The sequence below is a fragment of the Salvelinus sp. IW2-2015 genome, linkage group LG3, assembly GCF_002910315.2.
Source record: "Salvelinus sp. IW2-2015 linkage group LG3, ASM291031v2, whole genome shotgun sequence".
NCBI classification, from domain to species: Eukaryota; Metazoa; Chordata; class Actinopteri; order Salmoniformes; family Salmonidae; genus Salvelinus; species Salvelinus sp. IW2-2015.
Window position 1 is genome coordinate 9,140,595 of NC_036840.1, and position 22,211 is coordinate 9,162,805.

A 22,211-nucleotide genomic window follows, 5' to 3' on the forward strand; every position below is an offset into this window, starting at 1 on the left:
GGAAAAACATCAGGGACAGACTGATATTCTGCAAAGGGTACAGGGATTGGACTGGTGAGTACTGGGGTAAAGTCATTTTCTCTGATGAATCCCCTTTCCAATTGTTTGTGGCATCTGTAAAAATGCTTGTCTGGTGAAGACAAGGTGAGCGCTACCATCAGTCCTATGTCATGCCAACAGTAAAGCATCCTGAGACCATTCATGTGTGAAGTTGCTTCTCAGCCAAGGGAGTGGGCTCACTCACAATTTTGCCTAAGAACACAGCCATGAATAAAGAATGGTACCAACACATCCTCCAAGAGCAACTTCTCCCAATCATCCAGGAACAGTTTGGTGACAAACAATGCCTTTTCCAGCATGATGGAGCACCTTGCCACTGACTACACACACCATTGTTAATTGTATTTAGTTTACTTTAGTTAATAAATATATTTTGTTATTCCTTATCTCCATGTCTCCCTTTTTGTTACGAACTTCGAGACGGTTTGTGACATGAGTAAAAGTAAAGATACAATAGAAAATGACTGAAGTAAAAATGAGTCGCCCAGTAAAATACTAGGGTAAAAGTGTTTGGTTTTAAAAATACTGAAGCATAAATCATTTCAAATTCTTTACATTAAGAAAACCAAATGGCACCATTTTTCATTTACGGATAGCCATGGGCACAGTCCCAAAAAATTATAATTTCCATTTAAAGCATGTGTGTTTAGGAATGTAGTGAAGTAAAAGTAGTCAAATATAAATAGTGAAGTACAGATACCCCTAAATAATAAAGTACTACTTATGTACTTTATACCACTGGTAGAGGGAAACATATGCACACCACAACTATCAGAATGAGAAATAATAAACAAACACTTATTCCATTGACAATAATTAAACATGCATATTAAAATATACCTAGCCTGTGTTTATGATAGGCCTTCTGTCTGGGGATCCATATGTGTTGTGGAGGTAGTCTATGACTGCGGCGCTGCTTTGCAGGGAGTTGAACACCTTCCTCTCGGGCTGGGAACCTTCCTCTCGGGTTGAGAGCTGACCCTCTCCAGCATGTAGATGAGGTGCTGGTGGAAGCAGGTGAAGAGGGTCCCCTGGTTTGTGGCGAGGTCCACCCAGACCCACACACACACACAAAAGGGATCTCATTGTAGCCAGCGAATATGGCTGGGTTGGACAACAGCCCCTGGGCTGCCATCACACCTACAGGACAGGGCATGTGAGGTGGGAGAGGAAGTGCCTTAAGTGAGACATTTAACAATAAAGATCCTGTATAGAGATATTCTATATTTTCTCAAAATATTTCTGCGCATGGAACCTCTAGCTACCCTTTTAAGTATTTACAATTCATATCTGTTAAGATTACACAAACAGAATGATTTCCCTGGAGGGAATGAGAGGTTACAGACAAAATGCAGATGAAATGCTGATGAAGTGTTTATGATTAAGACGGCTATGTAGTTCTGTGAAAATCAACAAAGACAGTGGCTCCCAGGAAACCCCCCATGTAGTTTATTTTCACAGAACTGCACAGCTTGTCATTGTTGATCACTTTGGCCTATATAAAGGAATTTAATATGAAGCCATTTCAAGAGCATCTTTCCCAAGGAAATAACTACACGTCTAGTTACTAAGGGTCTGTCTCATATGACACCCTATTCCCATACAGAGTAGAGGTCGACCGATTAAATCGGAATGGCCGATTTAATTAGGGCCGATTTCAAGTTTTCATAACAATTGGTATTTTTGGACACCGATCATAGCCGATTACATTGTGTACTCCACGAAGAGACTGCGTGGCAGGCTGACTACCTGTTATGCGGGTGCAGCAAGGAGCCAAGGTAAGGTGCTAGCTAGCATTAAACGTATCTTATATAAAACAACCAATCTTAACATAATCACTAGTTAACTACACATGGTTGATGATATTACTAGTTTATCTAGCTTGTCCTGCGTTGCATATAATCGATGCAGTGCCTGTTAATTTATCATTGAATCATAGCATACTTCGCCAAATGGGTGATTTAGCAAGCGCATTTGCGAAAAAAGCACTGTCGTTGCACCAATGTGTACCTAAACATCAACGGCTTTCTTAAAATCAATACACAAGTATATATTTTTAAAACTGCATATTTAGTTAGTATTGCCTGCGAACATACATTTCTTTTAACTAGGAAAATTGTGTCACTTCTCTTGCGTTCTGTGCAACGGAGTCAGGGTATATGCAGCAGTTTGGGCCGCCTGGCTCGTTGCAAACTGTGTGAAGACCATTTCCTCCGAACAAAGACAGCCAACTTCGCCAAACGGGGGATGATTTAACAAAAGCGCATTTGCGAAAAAAAGCACAATCCGGTTGCATCACCGCCTGGTATGGAAATTGCTCGGCATCCGACCATAAGGCCCTACAGAGGGTAGTGCATACGGCTCAGTACATTAATGGGGCCAAGCTTCCTGCCATCCAGGACCTATATACTAGGCGGTGTCAGGAATGCCCAAAAAATGTCAAAGACTCCAGTCACCCATAGACTGTTCCCTCTGCGACCGCAAGTCTAGGTCCAAAAGGCTCCTTAACAGCTTCTACCCCCAAGCCATAGGAGTGCTGAGTGCTGAACAATTAATCAAATGGCCACATGGACTACAAATGGACACCCCCCCTCCTTTGTATTTACACTGCTGCTACTCTCTGTTATTATCTATGCATTGTCACTTTACCCCTACCTACATGTACAAATTACCTTGACTAACCTGCACCCTTGTACATTGACTCGGTACTGGTACCCCCAGTATATAGCCTTGTTATTGTGTTAATTTAGATTTTTTACTTTAATTTATTTAGTTAATATTTTCTTAACCATTTCTTGAACTGCATTGTTGGTTAATTAAGGGCTTGTAAGTAAGCATTTCACAGTAAGGTCTACACCTGTTGTATTTGGTGCATGTGACAACTACAATTTGATTTGTCTAGTGTTACAGTTAACACTGTGTTGATTTAACACTGGAGAATTTGCTGTGTAAGATCTGATCACAGTGCGCCTTTTAATCGTCTAAACTTGTCTAAAACTAAGGGCACAATCAGAATGTGGATAAGATCAGGGCAAAGGACACGTTAGCAGCAGGTATAAACGGGGCTACTGTTCATGTCTGTGTGACTGTTGTGCCACAGGAGATGCCACTGTGCCAGCTTATCATAGCTGTTCTCTGCCTTTGGTGTGCAGCAGGAGCTTTCTTATTTCAGTTCTGATCAAATCCACTAGGTGTCAGTATTGTATACTGGTAATAAATCCAATTTCAATCACAGGTTGGTAGGCTAAATATATAAACTCAACAAAAAAAGAAACTCTTCAGGACCCTGTCTTTCAAAGATATTTCGTAAACTCCAAATAACTTTAAACCCTTTACAATGAAGATCTGTTAACATTGTTTCTCATGCTTGTTCAATGAACCATAAACAATTCATGAACATGCATCTGTTGAACGGTCACTAAGACACTAACAGCTTACATAGAGTTGGCAATTAAGGTCACAGTTATGAAAACTTCGGACACTGAGGCCTTTCTACTCACTCTGAAAAACACCAAAAGAAAGATGCCCAGGGTCCCTGCTTATCTACGTAAGCTGATCGTCCTCGCAGTGGCAGACCACGTGTAACAACACCTGCACAGGATCGGTACATCCGAACATCACACCTGCGGGACAGGATGGCAACAACTGCCCGAGTTACACCAGGAACGCACAATTCCTCCCGTCAGTACTCAAGACTGTCCGCAATAGGCTGAGAGAGGCTGGACTGAGGGCTTGCAGGCCTGTTGTAAGGCAGGTCCTTACCAGACATCACCGGCAACGTCGCCTATGGGCACAAACCCATCGTCGCTGGACCAGATAGGACTGGTTAAAAAGTGCTCTTCACTGACGAGTCAAGGTTTTGTCTCACCAGGGGTGATTGTCGGATACACATTTATCGTCGAAGGAATGAGTGTTACACCGAGGCCTGTACTCTGGAGCGGGATCGATTTGGAGGTTGAGGGTCCGTCATGGTCTGGGGCGGTGTGTCACAGCATCATCGGACTGAGCTTGTTGTCATTGCAGGCAATCTCAACGCTGTGCGTTACAGGGAAGACATCCTCCTCCCTCATGTGGTACCCTTCCTGCAGGCTCATCCTTACATGACCCTCCAGCATGACAATGCCACCAGCCATACTGCTCGTTCTATCCGTGATTTCGTGCAAGACAGGAATGTCCGTGTTCTGCCATGGCCAGCGAAGAGCCCGGATCTCGATCTGAGGGTGAGCGCTATGGCCATTCCCCCCCAAAATGTCCAGGAACTTGCAGGCGTCTTGGTGGAAGAGTAGGGTAACATCTCACAACAAGAACTGACACATCTGGTGCAGTCCATGAGGAGGAGATGCACTGCAGTACTTAATGCAGCTGGTGGCCACACCAGATACTGACTGTTACTTTTGATTTTGACCACCCCTTTGTTCAGGGACACACTATTCCATTTCTGTTAGTCACATGTCAGTGGAACTTGTTCAGTTTGTGTCTCAGCTGTTGAATCTTGTTATGTTCCTACAATTTTTTGTTGTTGTTGCTGAGTTTGTTGATTTTGCAAGCGATACCAAGGAAAAAACGTATATGAATCACGTTGTTTTGTGAAGCAAATGAAATGGATGGCATTTCTCACTCGCTTAAAAAAATGGTTGTATTTCTTAGATTAAACAGAGAATAACTTGTAAATGTAATACAACAGTAAAACATTTTTAATATGGGATAACATGTTGGTATGTGGAGACAATTTTTCCAAACTAAAAAAACGTATTTCGCAACAAAAACAACTAATAGTGAGCAATACTGGAATATTGCAACACTTTCTTACTCAAAGCAGATTTTTGTACTCGCAATGAGAAAATATATCTACAGTGGTCTGAAAGGCACTTATTCAGTCAGTACAGTACTGGGGGATGTACAGTACTGGGGCCCTATAGGAGATAAGTACTTAGGGGATGGGGTCTGGAGGAAGATTTGTTGGTCAATTACCCACTCCAAGTGCTGACCCGGTCTACCAACCCAACCCCTGGGCTGGGACAGTCAATACAGGGAGTCTGAGTGAGAAGAGGAAAGAGGAATTTGCTCAGACTTTTCCGTTTCAGTATCCTTATTACAAAACAGAAAATCATCACCCTTGACATCTAAGAGGAATGAAAACAGAACATCACCATTGATATCAAATATTCAATAACAAAAATAACTCAATATAGATTATCTACCACTATGAACTCAATGCTAATTTTGTTTTACAAAACACATACAACTCAATCTGTAATATGCCTAGCTGCTAAGGTGAAACAAAATGGATATGAATGCAACGGTGGTACTCTTGCCATATACTGGGGAAAAAACAGCATAGCAAGCCCATTACATCAAAAATACATTCACAGTAGAAGACCACTGTAATCTGAAGCTTGTACAGCCATGCATGCAGGTATTCATTCACAACAGTGACATTCTCCAAAAGTCAGCAAATACTATAAACACTATTTCTATGTTGGTGTAGTAGCTATTCTATTACAAACGTGCTCAGGTGTTTTTTATCTAATGTTTGGCGGCTCAGTGGTGCTTTGGACGAGTATTTTGGTGACATCATGCAGTGCTTCAGTATGTCAAAGGAAAATGTTAGCGTGCGTGACAGTGTTTTTTCTGGTTTCTTGGTACAATCTGTAAATGTTCTGACCGCTGTAGTCATAACCCCGATCAATCATCCTTTTTGTCTCCAATCTCTTGAAGATTCTGGAAAAAATAATATATACAGTATATCTGTGAAGTAGTAGAGGTAAATATACAGTAGTAGTACTAAAGTCAGAGCTGAAGTATTCTGTCTACATTTGAGCAGGGTAGTAATATACAGCTTTGAACAAGGCAGGGTAAGCAGTAATATCAAATCAAACATGTACAGTGCCTTCAGAAACTATTCATCCCTCTTGACTTATTCCACACTGTTGTGTTACAGCCTGAATTCAAAATGGATTAAATAAAAAAAAGTCTCACCCATCTATACACGATTGCGACAAAGTGAAAACATGTTTTTAGAATTTTTTTGCACAATTTGTTGAAAATGAAAATGAAATATCAAATTTTCATGAGTACTCACACCCCTGAGTCAATACTTTGTAAGAGTCTTTGGTAGCGATTAAAGCTGTGAGTCTAAGGGTAAATCTAAGAGCTTTCCACACCTGGATTGAGAAGTATTTGCCCATTATGCTTTTCAAAACTCTTAAAGCTCTGTCAAATTTGTTGTTGATCATTGCTAGACAATTTTCATGTCTTGCCATAGATTTTCAAGTAGATTTAAGTCAAAACTGTAACTCGTCCACTTAGGAACATTCACTATCTTCTTGGTAAACAACTCCAGTGAAGATGTGGCCTTTTGTTTTAGGTTATTGTCCTGCTGAAAGGTGAATTCTCCCAGTATCTGGTGGAAAGCAGACTGAACTAGGGTTTCCTGTAAGATTTAGCCAGTGCTTAGCTCCATCCCGTTTATTTTTTATGATGAAAAACTCCCCAGTCTTTAAAAATTACTAGCATACCTATAACATGATGCAGCCACCACAATGCTCGGTGGCTTGAAAATATGGAGAGCGATACTCAGTCATGTGTTGCATTGGATTTTCCCCAAACATAACACTTTGCCACATTTTTTGCAGTATTACTTTAGTGCCTTATTGCAAACAGGATGCATGTTTTGGGATATTTTAAAAATTCTGTTCATGCTTCCAACTTTTCACGATGTCAATTAGGTTAATATTGTGGAGTAACTAGAATGTTCATGATCCATCCTCGGTTATCCTGTCACAGCCATTAAACTCAAACTGTTTTAAAGTCTCTATTGGCCTCATGGCAGTCCCAGAGCAGTTTCCTTCCTCTCTGGCAACTGAGCTAGGAAGGACGCCTGAACCGTTGTAGTGATGGTGTATTGATACACCATCCAAAGTGTAATTAATACCTTCACCATGCTCAAAGGGATATTCAATGTCTGCTTTTTATAATTGTCATTTTACCTATCTACCAATAGGTGCCCTTCTTTGCAAGGCATTGGAAAACCTTCCTGGTTTTTGTAGTTGAATCTGTGTTAGAAATTCACTGCTCGACTGAGGGACCTTACAAATAATTGTATGTGTGCGTGCGGTAGAGATGAGGTAGTTCTTCAAAAATCATGTTAAACACTATTATTGCACAGAGTCCATGCAACTTATTATGCAATTTGTTAAGAAAATGTGCACCCCTGAACTTATTTAGGCCTGCCATAACAAAGGGGTTGAATACTTATTGACTCAAGACATTTCAGATTTTTATGTTTTATTAATTTGTACAAATTTCAAAAAACATGTTTCCACTTTGACATTATGGGGTATTGTGTGTAGGCCATTGGCGAAATGTAACACAACAACATTTGGAAAAAGTCAAGGGGTGTGAATACTTTCTGAAGGCACAGTAGGCTAATTGTAGATACTGTATGTATGAGCTGGTCTGGGGTTACCTGGTGTTCTTTCAGCAGTCGGTCGTATTCTTTGGTCAGTCCATCGGATTGTTTCTTCATAGCTTCCATCTCGGATTGGGACCTTTTCAAGGCTATGTAAAACATTAACCCCAAAGCATTCCCATTATCATCCAATTCCCATGCATATCATCCAATCTCTCTAAAAGGTGACATGCTATGGGTCAAAGTGCACATTCTTGAACAGTAACTGAAGCCCATGTTTGTTTTATTGTCATCATGGTCTGATTTCATTTGGTTAGTTGGTTATTGTATTGAAGTTGTACATTTTCAATTGATTTCAGTATTATTGGATTTTTGGTTCTATTATTCAGTCAGTCACAAAAGTATTGTCTGTGTTTCTTACTCACCTTCCTCTGAGCCCTTCAGTTCTCCTCTCAGGTTCTCCATCTCTTTTCTCAGCAGCTCGTTTCCCTCTGCTGTGGCCTTGTTCCCCTTCCCATCCATCAGAGTCTGAAACAAACACAGGTAAACATTAACCACACCTCTCAACCATATGCAATACAAAAATTATTGTAGTTACTTTTAGTGTGGATGAAGGCCCATATCTCTGAGTAGGAGTTCTGATACAGCATCAGTTTTGCCTTTTACATCAAAATGAATACGTTTCCATTTACAAGGGGGGCCTTATCCTAGATCAGCGCTCCTCTTCTTTTTGAGACCCTTTTAAATATGGGCTCAAGTGGAGAAAGGGCAGTAATACTGGGTATGACTTTACCTGTTTCAGTAGCTCGTTGTCCTCCATGTATTTCTTGGCAGTTTGGTTGTCACTCTCTGCCTTGGTCTGCAGAGAGGCCGTGGTGCTAGACGCCGTCGCCAGCTGGTTGATCAGCGTGATCACCCGCCTCAGCACTCTGTAGAGAAACAACACACATAGATTGTGTTCAATACTGATAAAACATTTTTAACAGAGAGCTGCCACCTGAACTTGTCCATCTGAACACATTTTTTGTTTTCCGTTGCTAAACACTTTGCTACGATGTGCCCTCCTGAATACGACCAGGGTGTTATGGTCATTGTAATGAATAAAGAAATCTCTAAGATTATGACAATCCATGCACTGGCTGATTTTCACCAGTATCCATCCAAATGTGAAGACGACACAGTGAGGATTCAGTATGTCAATGGTTGAGTGATGGACAGACAGATCCAGGACTTACAGCCAGAGAAAGAGGGAAAAGCCGGAGATGTAGAGGTTCCTCTGGGCTCTGAACAGCTTCATGTGGAGGTMGTCAAACATGTTGGGATGCAGATTAGCATCCATGCTGTTTCCCGCGCCCGAATACTTCCTCACCTCACGCAAAGCATCTACAGGAGGGTGTGCAGGTGTGGTACGACATGGTTAAACATGGTAAGACATTGAGATTGTAAAAATGTYWTGCATGAGATTGTAKGATCTCTGGTGAYAGATTGTCATTATGATCTGTGAGTAAATTAAACATGACACTTTTTGACATCAGCTTACCGAGGAAGAGGACTATAAGGATTATGATCATGGCGAGGAAGAATTTATTCCAAAACCTGGCCATTTTGTTCCATATTCTCAGCTGGAAGATACTCTGCCATCTGCAAAAGAGCACAAAAACATAATGCTGAGACTCAGAACACTGCAAAAGCAAGTCAATGTCTAATAAAATATCCCTGGATGCAGCTTAGGGCTGTCCCCGACAAAAATAAAAACAACTTTGTCAACCGAAAGTCCTCTGTTCTTTCTACCAATCGATTGGTAGAAATGTTAAAACGTGTATTTTCCATTTATAGACACACCCTATGTGTTTTAGTAAAATAATCTAGATGCTTGTCTGACGCTTCAAGCAAACTGTTTGATTAAATAAGACACAAACGACTCAAGAGGGAGCCAGAAATCAAGATAACTAAAAGGGGGAAAAAACGTATTAACGTGACCCGACCATCCTCCTCCCGCTCCTGCTGGCTTTCTACTTTCCTGAAGTTGCCGGTAATATGCTACACGAGTGGAATGCCAATTATTTACAATTTTTACTGATCTGTGTGCCGGTTATGGTTTTCATATGCACATTTTAGTTGAACGGTTTTATTTAATTTATAATAATGTCTTCGTATCTCAATAATTGATGTGGTTAATCAAAATTCTATCAAATTCTAATCGAAAATGATTCAAACCTAAAAAGTAACTTTATTGCCATCGCAAACTTTGTAAAATTAGCCTACATAAAGCCAACAATAAAACATGGCAGCCTGTAGGTAGAAAACATCCTGACAAAAATAAATATCCCATAAATCACATTGGCTACGCATTGCCTGTCTGCAACGAACTTGAAACATTGCATCAACTTGGGTTCAGCTAGAAGTTCTCACACTAGCAAACTAAAATATTCTGGGCCCTTAGAGTTCGCCATGCCAGTAAGCTCGGGACAGACATCTGTAGACTATTTGGGCAAGGGATAAGAGCTCACCAGGTAGGCCTATTTTATGACGTTTCCACTCGATCAAAGCATGATATTTTTCCCTTCACGCTGCGTGGTTATCAAAAGGGAGAGCTGGAAAGATTTTTCAAATACATTGGGGAACTATTATCATTCTCAAAATCTCAATGGATGTAAAAACAGACTTTGTTTTCTTTCTGTTTGAGGTGAAGAAAACATTACTTTGAGAAGCTCCACAGTTCATTAGTGGTGGTGTGTTAAGCCATTCACAAATACTATCAGATCCCCAAATGGGCACATTTATATGCCTACATTTGCGAGCAGGCCAGATAGCCTTTAGGCCTACTTCTATGTGTAATCAGGTGCGCGTCCTCCTTACTAGGGCTGTGGCGGTCATGGAATTGTCAAGCAAATAACCGGTGATTGTCAAGCAAATAACTGTCGGTCTCACGGTAATTGACCGTTAATTAACAAACACATTTAGCATCTCCTGGCTTCCACTCATAGCCTACAAGTTATAATAAATCCATGTAATATAGCCTCCAATCAATCCATTATTTATTTTAAACAGGTCTAAAGAAAGATGATATGAAGAAAATGCAGTCTTTCAGAAGAAAATAATAAGATACTCATCCTTATGTTAGGTCCTGATCTGGCTATGCCATTTGGCTGTGGGCTACACTAGTTCATATAGCAGACAAGATTTACCTAGAACTCTGTGGCATTGGCTCCCGAGTGTCGCAGCGGTCTAAGGCACTTCATCACTACAGACCCAGGTTCAATCCCAGGCTGTATCACAACCGGCTGTGACCGGGAGTCCCATAGGGAGGCGCACAATTTGCCTAGTGTTGTACAGGTTAGGGTAGTTTTTTTATTTTTTATGGTGGAAATTATCTTCCCCAAACTTGAAACTCAAGCGCTGCTTATGTATGCCAGTTAGGCGCTACACCCCTTGTGAAGCAGATTAATGTGCTTGATTTAAAATGATTTGGCCCCTTTAGTTGTGATACAAACCTTATCAAAACATATAGTGCTATGGCCTAGGCTAGATGAGGTTTGCAACTATGATAAAAATAAATAAAAGGCATTGTTTCTTGCCTGAAGCTGGGCATCATTCACAAGTGATAATTTATAATTCACAAGTGATAAGCAGCTAAAATTGTCACACAAGAGTATTCTTGATTTAATCTTGTCTTTACACATACTAAATAATGTGTGCAATTTCTTTTCATTTAGAGTGGACCATTATTATGCACCTGATTTGAAACAGTTAGCAAGTTTGTTAGACTACGAATGACCATCAGCAGCATCAGCTTGGAGTAACCTAATTACCGTGACTAAACGGTCAAGTGGAATTTGACTGCCTTCATGACTCGTGACCATCCTTACTCAATATTGACAGTAGCACTCCAAACAAAAGAAAACGTCTAAATTGACAAAACTCATAAAAAACTAATTTGTTTCTCACAATAGTAGCATAGGTTGTGCGCTCTGCAAACGTGTCCACTTTGACAATGAGAACGGTAAAACTAGAATAATAATAGATTGAATGAATTAACAGAAATGACCATAACCAAACAAACATTATAGATTAGAAATGATAGGAATTAACGGTAAATGTTCTACACTACCGTTCAAAAAATTTGGGGTCACTTTTTTAATGGAATTTCTACATAGGCATACAGAAGCCCATTATCAGCAACCATCACTCCTGTGTTCCAATGGCACGTTGTGTTAGCTAATCCAAGTTTATCATTTTAAAAGGCTAATTGAGCTTTAGAAAACCCTTTTGCAATTATGTTAGCACAGCTGAAAACGGTGTTCTAATTAAAGAAGCAATAAAACTGTCCCTCTTTAGACTAGTTGAGTATCTGGAGCATCAGCATTTGTGGGTTTGATTACAGGCTCAAAATGGCCAGAAACAAAAACCTTTCTTCTGAAACTCGTCAGTCTATTCTTGTTCTGAGAAATAAAAGGTATTTGCCATGCGAGAAATTGCCAAGAAACTGAAGATCTTGTAAAACGCTGTGTACTACTCCCTTCACATAACAACGCAAACTGGCTCTAACCAGAATAGAAAGAGTGGGAGGCCCCGGTGCACAACTGAGCAAGAGGACAAGTACATTAGGGTGTCTAGTCTGTTTGCAACTGCAAAAAAAACTTGGTCGACCAAACAATCAACCAGTCAACTAATTAAGGTCAGCCCTAATGCAGCTAGTCACAACGTTGTCTCAATTGTAACATGATTGTAACATGTCTGGACCGGCAGTCTTTTTTTGGTGCAGTCCGGACTGGCCTTGATTTCAACGTACAGGACGTCGATTTTCTGTCAAAATATGAATCAATTGTTTAGTTCAGATTTGGTCTGGTCTAGAGGTCGACCGATTTATGATTTTTCAACGCCGATACCGATTATTGGAAGACCAAAAAAGCTGATACCGATTACGTCGGCCGATTTTTATATATATTTGCAATAATGACAATTACAACAATACTGAATGAACACTTATTTTAACGTAATATAATACATAAATGAAATCAATTTAGTCTCAAATAAATAATGAAACATGTTCAATTTGGTTTAAATAATGCAAAAACAGTGTTGGAGAAGAAAGTAAAAGTGCAATATGTGCCATGTAAAAAAAGCTAACGTTTAAGTTCCTTGCTCAGAACATGAGAACATATGAAAGCTGGTGGTTCCTTTTATCATGAGTCTTCAATATTCCCAGTTAAGAAGTTTTAGGTTGTAGTTATTATAGGACTATTTCTCTCTATACCATTTGTATTTAATTTACCTTTGACTATTGCATGTTCTTATAGGCACTATAGTATTGCCAGCCTAATCTCAGGAGTTGATAGGCTTGAAGTCATAAACAGCGCTGTGCTTCAAGCATTGCGAAGAGCTGCTGGCAAACGGAGGAAAGTGCTGTTTGAATGAATGCTTACGAGCCTGTTGCTGCCTACCACCGCTCAGTCAGACTGCTCTATCAAATATCATGGACTTAATAATAAACACACAGAAATACGAGCTTTAGGTCATTAATATGGTTAAATCCGGTAAAAACGGCCATTTCGAAAACAAAACGTTTATTCTTTCAGTGAAATACGGAACCGTTCCATATTTTATCGAACAGGTGGCATCCCTAAGTCTAGATATTACTGTTACATTGCACAACCTTCAATGTTATGTCATAATTATGGAAAATTCTGGCAAAAGAATTACGGTCTTTGTTAGGAAGAAATGGTCTTCACTCAGTTCACAACGAGCCAGGCGGCCCAAACTGCTGCATTTTCCCCGACTCTGCTTGCACAGAACGCAAGAGAAGTGACACAATTTCTCTAGTTAATATTGCCTGCTAACATGAATTTCTTTTAACTAAATATGCAGGTTTAAAAAAATATACTTGTGTATTGATTTTAAGAAAGGCATTGATGTTTATGGTTAGGTACATTGGTGCAACGACAGTACTTTATTTCGCGAATACGCTTGTTAAATCCCCCGTTTGGCGAAGTAGGCTGTGATTCGATGATAAATTAACAGGCACCGCATTGATTATATGCAACGCAGGACAAGCTCGTTAAACTAGTAATATCATCAACCATGTGTAGTTAACTAGTGATTATGATAAGATTGATTGTTTTTTATAAGATACGTTTAATGCTAGCTAGCAACTTACCTTGGCTCCTTGCTGCACTCGCGTAACAGGTGGTCAGCCTGCCACGCAGTCTCCTTGTGGAGTGCAATGTATAATAATCGGCCGATTACTGATTGTTAGGAAAACTTGAAAATCGGCCCTAATTAAATCGGCCATGCCGATGTCTGTCCTGATCGGCCTGGATTTGGCCCCAACATAGATGTCTTTGATTGTTTCAGATTTGATCCGGTTATGTTCAAATCTGAACCAAATCTGAACCAAATATAGACATCTATGTTTAACAAGTTTGAACAGCACAGTAGAGCAGGCTTTCCCACAGTTTTCCCCTCAGGCCCCCCCCTGGTCACACCCATCTTGTTATCAGAGAACATTTTGCAGGTTTAAAAACGGATTCCCTGCAGTTCTACACATTTTGTCATGGGGTGCAGAGAACAATTCTGCAGTTTTAAAGATACTTTTCTTGCATTTCGATACATTCTGCCGTATCTAATATGTATTCATGTGATTTGACTGACTCAAACATTTTGGTTTCACCGGTCTAATGTCCATTGCTCGTGTTTCTTGGCCCAAGCAAGTCTCTTCTTCTTGGTGTCCTTTAGTAGTGGTTTCTTTGCAGCAATTCGACCATGAAGGCCTGATTCACGCAGTCTCCTCTGAACAGTCGATGTTGAGATGTGTCTGCATCAAAGCTGGGACCGACAGCTTTGATGCAGCTTGTATCTCAAGGTCATCAGACTGCTAAACAGCAATCACTAACTCTGAGAGGCTGCTGCCTAGATTGAGACCCAATCACTGGCCACTTTAATAAATGGATCACTAGTCACTTTATACAATGCACTCTAAATACTGCCACTTTAATAATGTTTACATATCTTATATTACTCATATCACATGTATATACTGTATTTTATACCCTCTATGGCACCTTGCCTATGCCGCTCGGCCATCGATATACTTACATGTACATATTCTCATTCACCCCTTTAGATTTGTGTACATTAGGTAGTTGTTGGGGAATTATTAGATTATTTGTTAGATATTACTGCACTGTTGGAACTAGAAACACAAGCATTCCGCCACACTTGAATTAACATCTGCTATCCATGTGTATGTGACAAATAACATTTGATTTGAGCGACTGCACTTTAAGAAACTTTCAAAGTTCTTGAAATTTTCCGCATTGACTGACCTTCATGTCTTAAAGTAATGATGGACTGTCGTTTCTATTTGCTTATTTGAGCTGTTCTTGCCATAATATGGACTTGGTCTTTTATCAAATCGTCTGTATACCACCCATACCTTGTTACAACACAACTGATTGCCTCAAACGCATTAAGGAAAGAAATTCCACAAATGTACTTTTAACAAGGCACACCTGTTAATTGAAATGCATTCCAGGTGACTACCTCATGAAGCTGGTTGAGAGAATGCCAAGAGTGTGCAAAGCTGTCAAAGGCAGAGGGTGGCTACTTTGAAGAACCTCAAATATGAAATACATTTTGATTTGTTTAACACTTTTTGGGTTTCTACATTTACATTTTGGTCATTCAGCAGACGCTCTTATCCAGAGCAACTTACAGTCAGTGCATTCAACTAAGGTAGATAAACAACATATCACAGTCACAGCACGAAACAAATATTTCAGTAATCGTTACTGAGAATGTTATTGTAGTTGAAGTGGTCTGTTAGTTTATTCTGTAAGTTGGACTAAATTGAAAATCACCGCTACCAGTTTTAAAGCTTATGAAGAAGCTAACAGTGCATGTGACAGATGGGAGCAATAATAAATATTGTAACCTTAAGTTGGCTTTTGTTTCCTATAATAAATTGATTGAAAAATTATTATTGTGATATAATGCTACTTACTTTTGTATATATAGTGTACATTCTAAATTATGTGGACACCAGTTCAAATGAGTGGATTCAGCTTTTTCAGCCACACCCATTGGTGACAGGTGTATAAAATCGAGCACACAGCCATGCAATCTCCATAGACAAACATTGGCAGTAGAATGACTTTAATGAACAGCTCAGTGACTTTCAACGTGGCACCGTCATAGGATGCCACCTTTGTAAAATGTATTCCCTGCTAGAGCTGCCCCAGTCAACTGTAAGTGCTGTTATTGTGAAGTGGAAATGTCTAGGAGAAACAACAGCTCAGGCGCGAAGAAGTAGCTCACAGAACGGGACTGCTGAGACGCGTAGTGTGCAAAAATCATCTGTCCTCGATTGCAACATTCACTACCGAGTTACAAACTGCCTCTGGAAGCAACGTCAGCACAAGAACTGTTCGTCATGAGCTTCATGAAATGGGTTTCCATTGCCGAGCAGCCGCTCACAAGCCCAAGATCACCATGCAAAATGCCAAGTGTCGGCTGCAATAGTGTAAAGCTCGCCGCCATTGGACTCTGGAGCAGTGGAAGCGCGTCCTCTGGAGTGATGAATCACGCTTCACCATTTGGCAGTCCGACGGACGAATCTGAGTTTGTCGGATGCCAGAAGAACGCTACCTGGCCCAATGCATATTGCCAGCTGTAAAGATTGGTGGAGGAGGAATAATGGTCTGGGGCTGTTTTTCACGGTTCGGCCTTGGCCCCCTAGTTCCAGTCAAGTTAAATCTTAACGCTACAGCATACAATTACATTCTGTGCTTCCAACTTTGTGGCAACAGTTTGGGGATGGCCCTTTCCTGTTTCAGCATGACAATGCCCCACTGCACAAAGCGAGGTACATACATAAATTGTTTGTCACGATTGGTGTGGAAGAACTTGATTGGCCTGCACAGAGCCCTGACCTCAACCCCATTGAACAAATTTGGGATGAACAGGTGTAGGTAGACCTTACCGTGAAATGCTTACATACGAGCCCTTAACCAACAATGCAGAGTTTTAAAAAGTAAGATATTTGCTAAATAAACTAAATTTAAAAAGTTACAAAATAACAATAATGAGGCTATATACAGGGGTACGGATTAGTCGAGGTAATTTGCATGCTGCCCTAACAGATCCACAGGTGATGTAATCTCTATTGAACTCCACACTGCTCTTTCCCACCTGGACAAAAGGAACACCTAGGTATGTAGGTAGGGGTAAAGTGACTATGCATAGATAATAAACAGAGAGTTGCAGCAGCATATGTGAAGAGTGTGAAGGAATGTGAACGTTTGTGTGTGTGACGTAATATGCACGTGTGTGTGTGTTTTGTCTGTGTGTCCGTGTTGGAGTGTCAGTGTAGTATGTGTGAGTGTGTGGTTAGAGTCCAGTGAGTGTACATTGAGTGTACACTTCTTGACGGATCGCCCACAGGTGGTAAGGGTAGGTAACAACACATCCGCCACGCTGATCCTCAACACAGGGGCCCCTCAGGGGTGCATGCTCAGCCCCCTCCTGTACTCCCTGTTCACTCATGACTGCACGGCCAGGCACGACTCCAACACCATCATTAAATTTGCCGATGACACAACAGTAGGCCTGATCACCGACAACAACAAGAGGAGGGAGGAGGTCAGAGACCTGGCCGTGTGGTGCCAGGACAACAACCTCTCCCTCAACGTGATCAAGATGACCGAGCACGCCCCCATTCTCATTGAAGGGGCTGCAGTGGAGCAGGTTGAGAGCTTCAAGTTCCTTGGTGTCCACATCACCAACAAACTAGCATGGTCCAAGCACACCATGACAGTCGTGAAGCAGGCACGACAAAACCTATTCCCCCTCAGGAAACTGAAAAGATTTGGCATGGGTCCTCAGAATCTGAAAGGTTCTACAGCTGCACCATCGAGAGCATCCTGACTGGTTGTATCACTGCCTGGTATGGCAACTGCTCGGGATCCGACCGCAAGGCACTACAGAGGTTAGTGCAAACGGCCCAATACATCACTGGGGCCAAGCTTCCTGACATCCAGGATCTATATACCAGGCGGTGTCAGAGGAAGGCCCTAAAAATTGTCCAAGACTCCAGCCACCCTAGTCATAGACTGTTCTCCCTGCTACCGCACGGCAGGCGGTACCGGAGCGCCAAGTCTCCCCCTCCACACCACTGCCACTCTCTGTTGTCATCTATGCATAGTCACTTTAATTAACTCTACCTACATGTACATACTACCTCAACTAACCGGTGCCCCCGCATATTGACTCTGTACCGTCACCCCCCCTGTATATATTGTTATTTTTTACTGCTGCTCTTTAATGACTTGTTGCGTTTATCTCTAATTCTTATCCGTATTTTTTGAAGGAAAAGGAAACCGCACACTGCTCTTGATAGTATCACCGATATTTAATAAGCTTACGTATCGGCCACACGGCCTTCGTCAGAGCTTTTGGGATTTTTTGAAAGTTGCACCCTTATGTAGACCTGGCTCCACCCACATCCGTTCTACACATCGAAGGGGGTTGGAGGCAAAGGAAAATAAATAAGTGCTACCAAATATAACAATGTGCATTTCATAAATATTACAAAAGTGTATAAATAAGGCGTATTGAACACTTCTGTATAATCTCAATGAGGACATAGCAAGTTCATTAGTCATTGGGTACATCATATGAAAAACGTCAGAATAATCTCTTATCCGTATTTTTTAAAACTGAACTGTTGGTCAGGGGCTCATAAGTAAGCATTTCACTGTAAGGTCTACACCTGTTGTATTCGGTGCATGTGACTAATACAATTTGATTTGAACAGCATTCTCACCTAGGTGTTCCTTTTGTCCAGGTGGGAAAGAGCAGTGTGGAGTTCAATAGAGATTGCATCACCTGTGGATCTGTTGGGGCAGCATGCAAATTAGAGTGGGTCCAAGGTTTCTGGGATGGTGTTGATGCGAGCGATGACCAGCTTTTTAAAGATTTTCATGGTGATGGATTCTGGCTTCTAACTCCATAACTTGGGATAGGGTTAATTATCAGGTATCCTATTGAAATATTGAGTGCTTAGGTTTAGAGGGTTTACACCAGAAGTTAATGGTTATCTGTAGGAGGAAGGTGTATGGTGTGTGCAATTAAGCTTGGAATGTGCTGAGTGCAGGGAAAACGATCACGTGGCAACATTAATAAGGGGAGCGAGCCATGGATTAGTGATGAAGGGGGTCAGGTCAGGTCATGTTAAGGGATGAGGAACCGTTTATTGCCCGTATCACTTTGCATCTTTATTGCTAGGCAGGAGAAGGAGACTCCACCCAAACTGTGGTACAAATACCACCACTATTGTAAACATGTTTTTGTCAATTCAGCTGTTCGATCCTTTGGCAAGAATAAACTTGGTTTAAGCTTTCACAGTGTCCGTCGGGTTCTTACTCTAATAACTAGAACCTAACAATGGCTACAGATGTGAGTGCTACGGGGTGGAAGTCATTTAGTCAGGTTACCTTGGCGTTCATGGGCACATCGACTATGGTGGTCTGCTTGAAACATGTGGGTATGGTTGAAAATGTCAGTGACACTTGCCAGCTGGTTGGCGCAAGCTCTGAGTATGTGTCTTGGTAATCCGCCCGTGACCAAAAAATGATGTATTTTTAAATGCCGTATTTTCAACTTTCATTCAGAACTCTAAATGAACCTGACTTCTGGAAAATGCGTATTTTAGACAAAATATCAACATAATTTTGCTTACTGGGTTGTTGCAGTATCAGGATTGGTTAGGGCTCATTCCTACCTGGTGGCTGAGACGAAGGGTAGACAGAGGATGAGGAGTACACCCATTTCCACATAGAGGAAGAAGGCAACTGCAGTCCATTGCAACGTCATCTCTAACAATACAGTCTGTAAAACATGAAACATTTTAAGCAACGGAGGTCCTTTTCACAGTCTGGCAGTAACGTTAGGTTGTTTTGCCAGAATGGAAAAGGACTGGTTTAATTGTTGATGTCAACAACAGAAAGATTCAACTTGCTACGTAGCTAGCTAGTTTCCTCTGGATATATATCAGCTAACTGTGAAACCACCAATGCAAATGTATTAAGAACAATGTAGTTCCTGTTTCAGTGATAAGCCTCTTATCCTACCGAGCTAGATACGTAACTAGGTTCACATGCTTGGTTAATAACATCCAGCAGTACTAAGTTTATGCTCTTTCATTCAGTGTGTAACATACGTTCTTATATCATAGAAATAGTAGCTAGCTATATAACGTTATTGCTAATTACTTTGCCTCATGCGGTGACATCAGCCAGGTAGCTGGCAATATTATAAGGCAGGACACGATAACGTTAGCTATTTAGCTAACGTTAACTGCTAACGTTACCAACTAACGTTAGCAGTTTGGTGAAATACATAGTAACTACACATACGAGGAGTCAAGTTCAGTATCTTAATAATTATGCAAAGTATGTAACTTACTCTGCGGCACCCGAACAAAGAAACTGGAGGATGAAAAGCAAACTTAAGTTTGGAAACAGTTGTTTCACTCTCCTTTTTTGCTGTCACTTTCTTTTGGGTCTCATTGGAATGACGTTATACAGTATAATGACGTTTAGCTGTTCGCTTACTGGCTTATTCTCTACTGAGGAGAACCAATAAGGTTCTGCCATATATTGTAAATCCCATACTGTACACATCATGGGAAGTACAAATATGATGAAATTAGGTGTAATGTGTTTGGTTTTGTTTGTACCTTTTAGTCGTGTCTGACTGGACATGTTGAAGTGAATCTGATGTAACCTTCATTTTTTTTTTGCAGGTAGAGGGACACGTTATGTGCACGCACACTGCACACCTCAACTATCAGAATGAGACAAAAAATAAAAAAGGTAATATAGTAAATAAAATATTTTATTCCATTGAAAATAAAATTAATAACATACACAATAAAATATACCTAGCCTGTGTTTATGATAGGCCTACTGTCTGTGTGTCTGTTGATCCATATGTGTTGTGGAGGTAGTCTATGACAGTGGCGGTGCTATGCAGGCGGTGCTATGCAGGATATTCTATAATATCTCTAATTATTATATTTTCTCTAATTATTTCTGTGCATGGAACCTCTAGCTACCCTTTTAAGTATTTACCATTAATATCTGTTAAGATGACACAATAAACAGAGAATGATTTCCCTGGAGGGAATGAGAGGTTATAGAAAAAATGCAGATGAAAAACAGATAGTGTTTATGATAAGGAGTAAACAGTGGGCTATGCAGTTCTATGAAAATAAACCATGATAGTGGCTCCCACCCAGAAACCCCCCATGTTGTGGTTTATTTTAATAGAACTGCACAGCTTGTCATTGTGGATCACTTTGGCCCATATAAAGGGATTTAATATGAAGCCATTTCAAGAGCATCTTTCCCAAGGAAATAACTACACGTGTAGTTAACTAAGGGTCTGTCTCATATGACACCCTATTCCCATACACAGTGCACTACTTTTGACCAGAGCCCTGTGTGACTGCCTTTGGAGTCTCTGGTCAAAAGTAGTGCACAATATTGGGAATAGGGAATCAATTGAGATTTGCACTAATTGAACTGACCATCAACTCCAGTGAGCTGATGAGTGGTCTCCACATCTCGGTGGGTCTTTATGTCTCCGTTGGCGATGACAGGGACTGACAGGCTGTCCTTGATGGTCTTGATAGCGTCAAAGTGGACGGCTGGTGGCGCTCCTCTGCGGTCCGACCATGGGCCGTTATCCAGGACAACCCTGTCACCTCTGCCTTCTGACACAGGTACACCGTACATCGCAGGTCCTTGTGAATTCTGGGAAAAGAGAGAGGAAACAACGACTGGAAAAGGAACTTCAGATGACACTTAGGTTGCTTGCAAAATACAGCTGTTACAAGCTCTTTTGTCAAACAATTATATTTGGTGATATGATCACTCTTACCTTATTTTGATGGTGGCTGTGTAGTTAGGATTGTCCACTTGGTTCCTGACATGTCGAACCATGTCTTTAACCAGCTCAGGTTTGTTGAAAAGGCATGCCCCGTAGCCTTCCAACATGGCCCACCGCTGAGGACAGCCACAGTTGAGGTCCACTCCATCAGAGAAGGGTGCGACCACACAGGCTGCATCAGCCAGGGTCTGGGCATCACTGGCAGAAAACTGCATGATCAGAGGATGGTCAGCTGGGAGATACAGAGAGCAATAAAGTTGGATTTATTTGACACCAAATTGACAGTCTTCACACATCCAATGACTGCAGACACCAAGTCCCTATATTTTGAGAGCCATCTAATATTTCCTTTTAGAAAAAAGGTGATCTCATATTACCTTCATTGTTTGTAAATTCACTGTCTCTGGCTTTGACAGAACGCATAAAGTCAGGAGCAACTATCATTGGAGTGAAGCAAATGTCACAGTCAAATTTCCTCACCAGTGACCAGAATGCCAACCTGGAAAAGCAGAAAATAAAAGATGAGATATAGCTATTTCTCAACCTACTTCAGCTATCGGCACAAATCCCAACAGCTGAACAAGTCAATGAAAATGCCCGAAGATCAGATCATCTTACTTTGAATACCGGACCATAGGAGCACAGATTTTCAGAACTTTCCCTTACTCAAACATGTCCATCTTGTTGGTGGTCGTCATTTTCATAGACCGTAGGTTTTTAATCACTGAAGTTAGCTAACCAGTTGGCTAGTTAGTTAGCCATGGCAATGCTTTTCTTTCCACAATCGAAA

The 22,211-nt window shown here is 41.0% G+C and overlaps 1 protein-coding gene and 1 pseudogene across 1 annotated transcript; both read right to left on the bottom strand.

Annotated features, from left to right (window-relative positions):
* Positions 1–875: 875 nt before the first annotated feature.
* On the bottom strand, positions 876–22,154 carry LOC111950270 (tRNA-dihydrouridine(20a/20b) synthase [NAD(P)+]-like; annotated as a pseudogene).
* bcap29 (B cell receptor associated protein 29) lies at positions 4,732–20,055 on the bottom strand. Its single transcript, XM_023967702.2, has 8 exons — positions 19,934–20,055; positions 19,251–19,357; positions 9,012–9,112; positions 8,707–8,854; positions 8,265–8,400; positions 7,897–7,999; positions 7,529–7,620; positions 4,732–5,781 (listed from the first exon to the last, which is right to left on the bottom strand). The coding sequence occupies exons 2-8, from the start codon at positions 19,340–19,342 to the stop codon at positions 5,746–5,748; spliced, it is 708 nt and encodes a 235-aa protein (XP_023823470.1). The 5' UTR covers positions 19,343–19,357; positions 19,934–20,055; the 3' UTR covers positions 4,732–5,745.
* Positions 22,155–22,211: the final 57 nt, after the last annotated feature.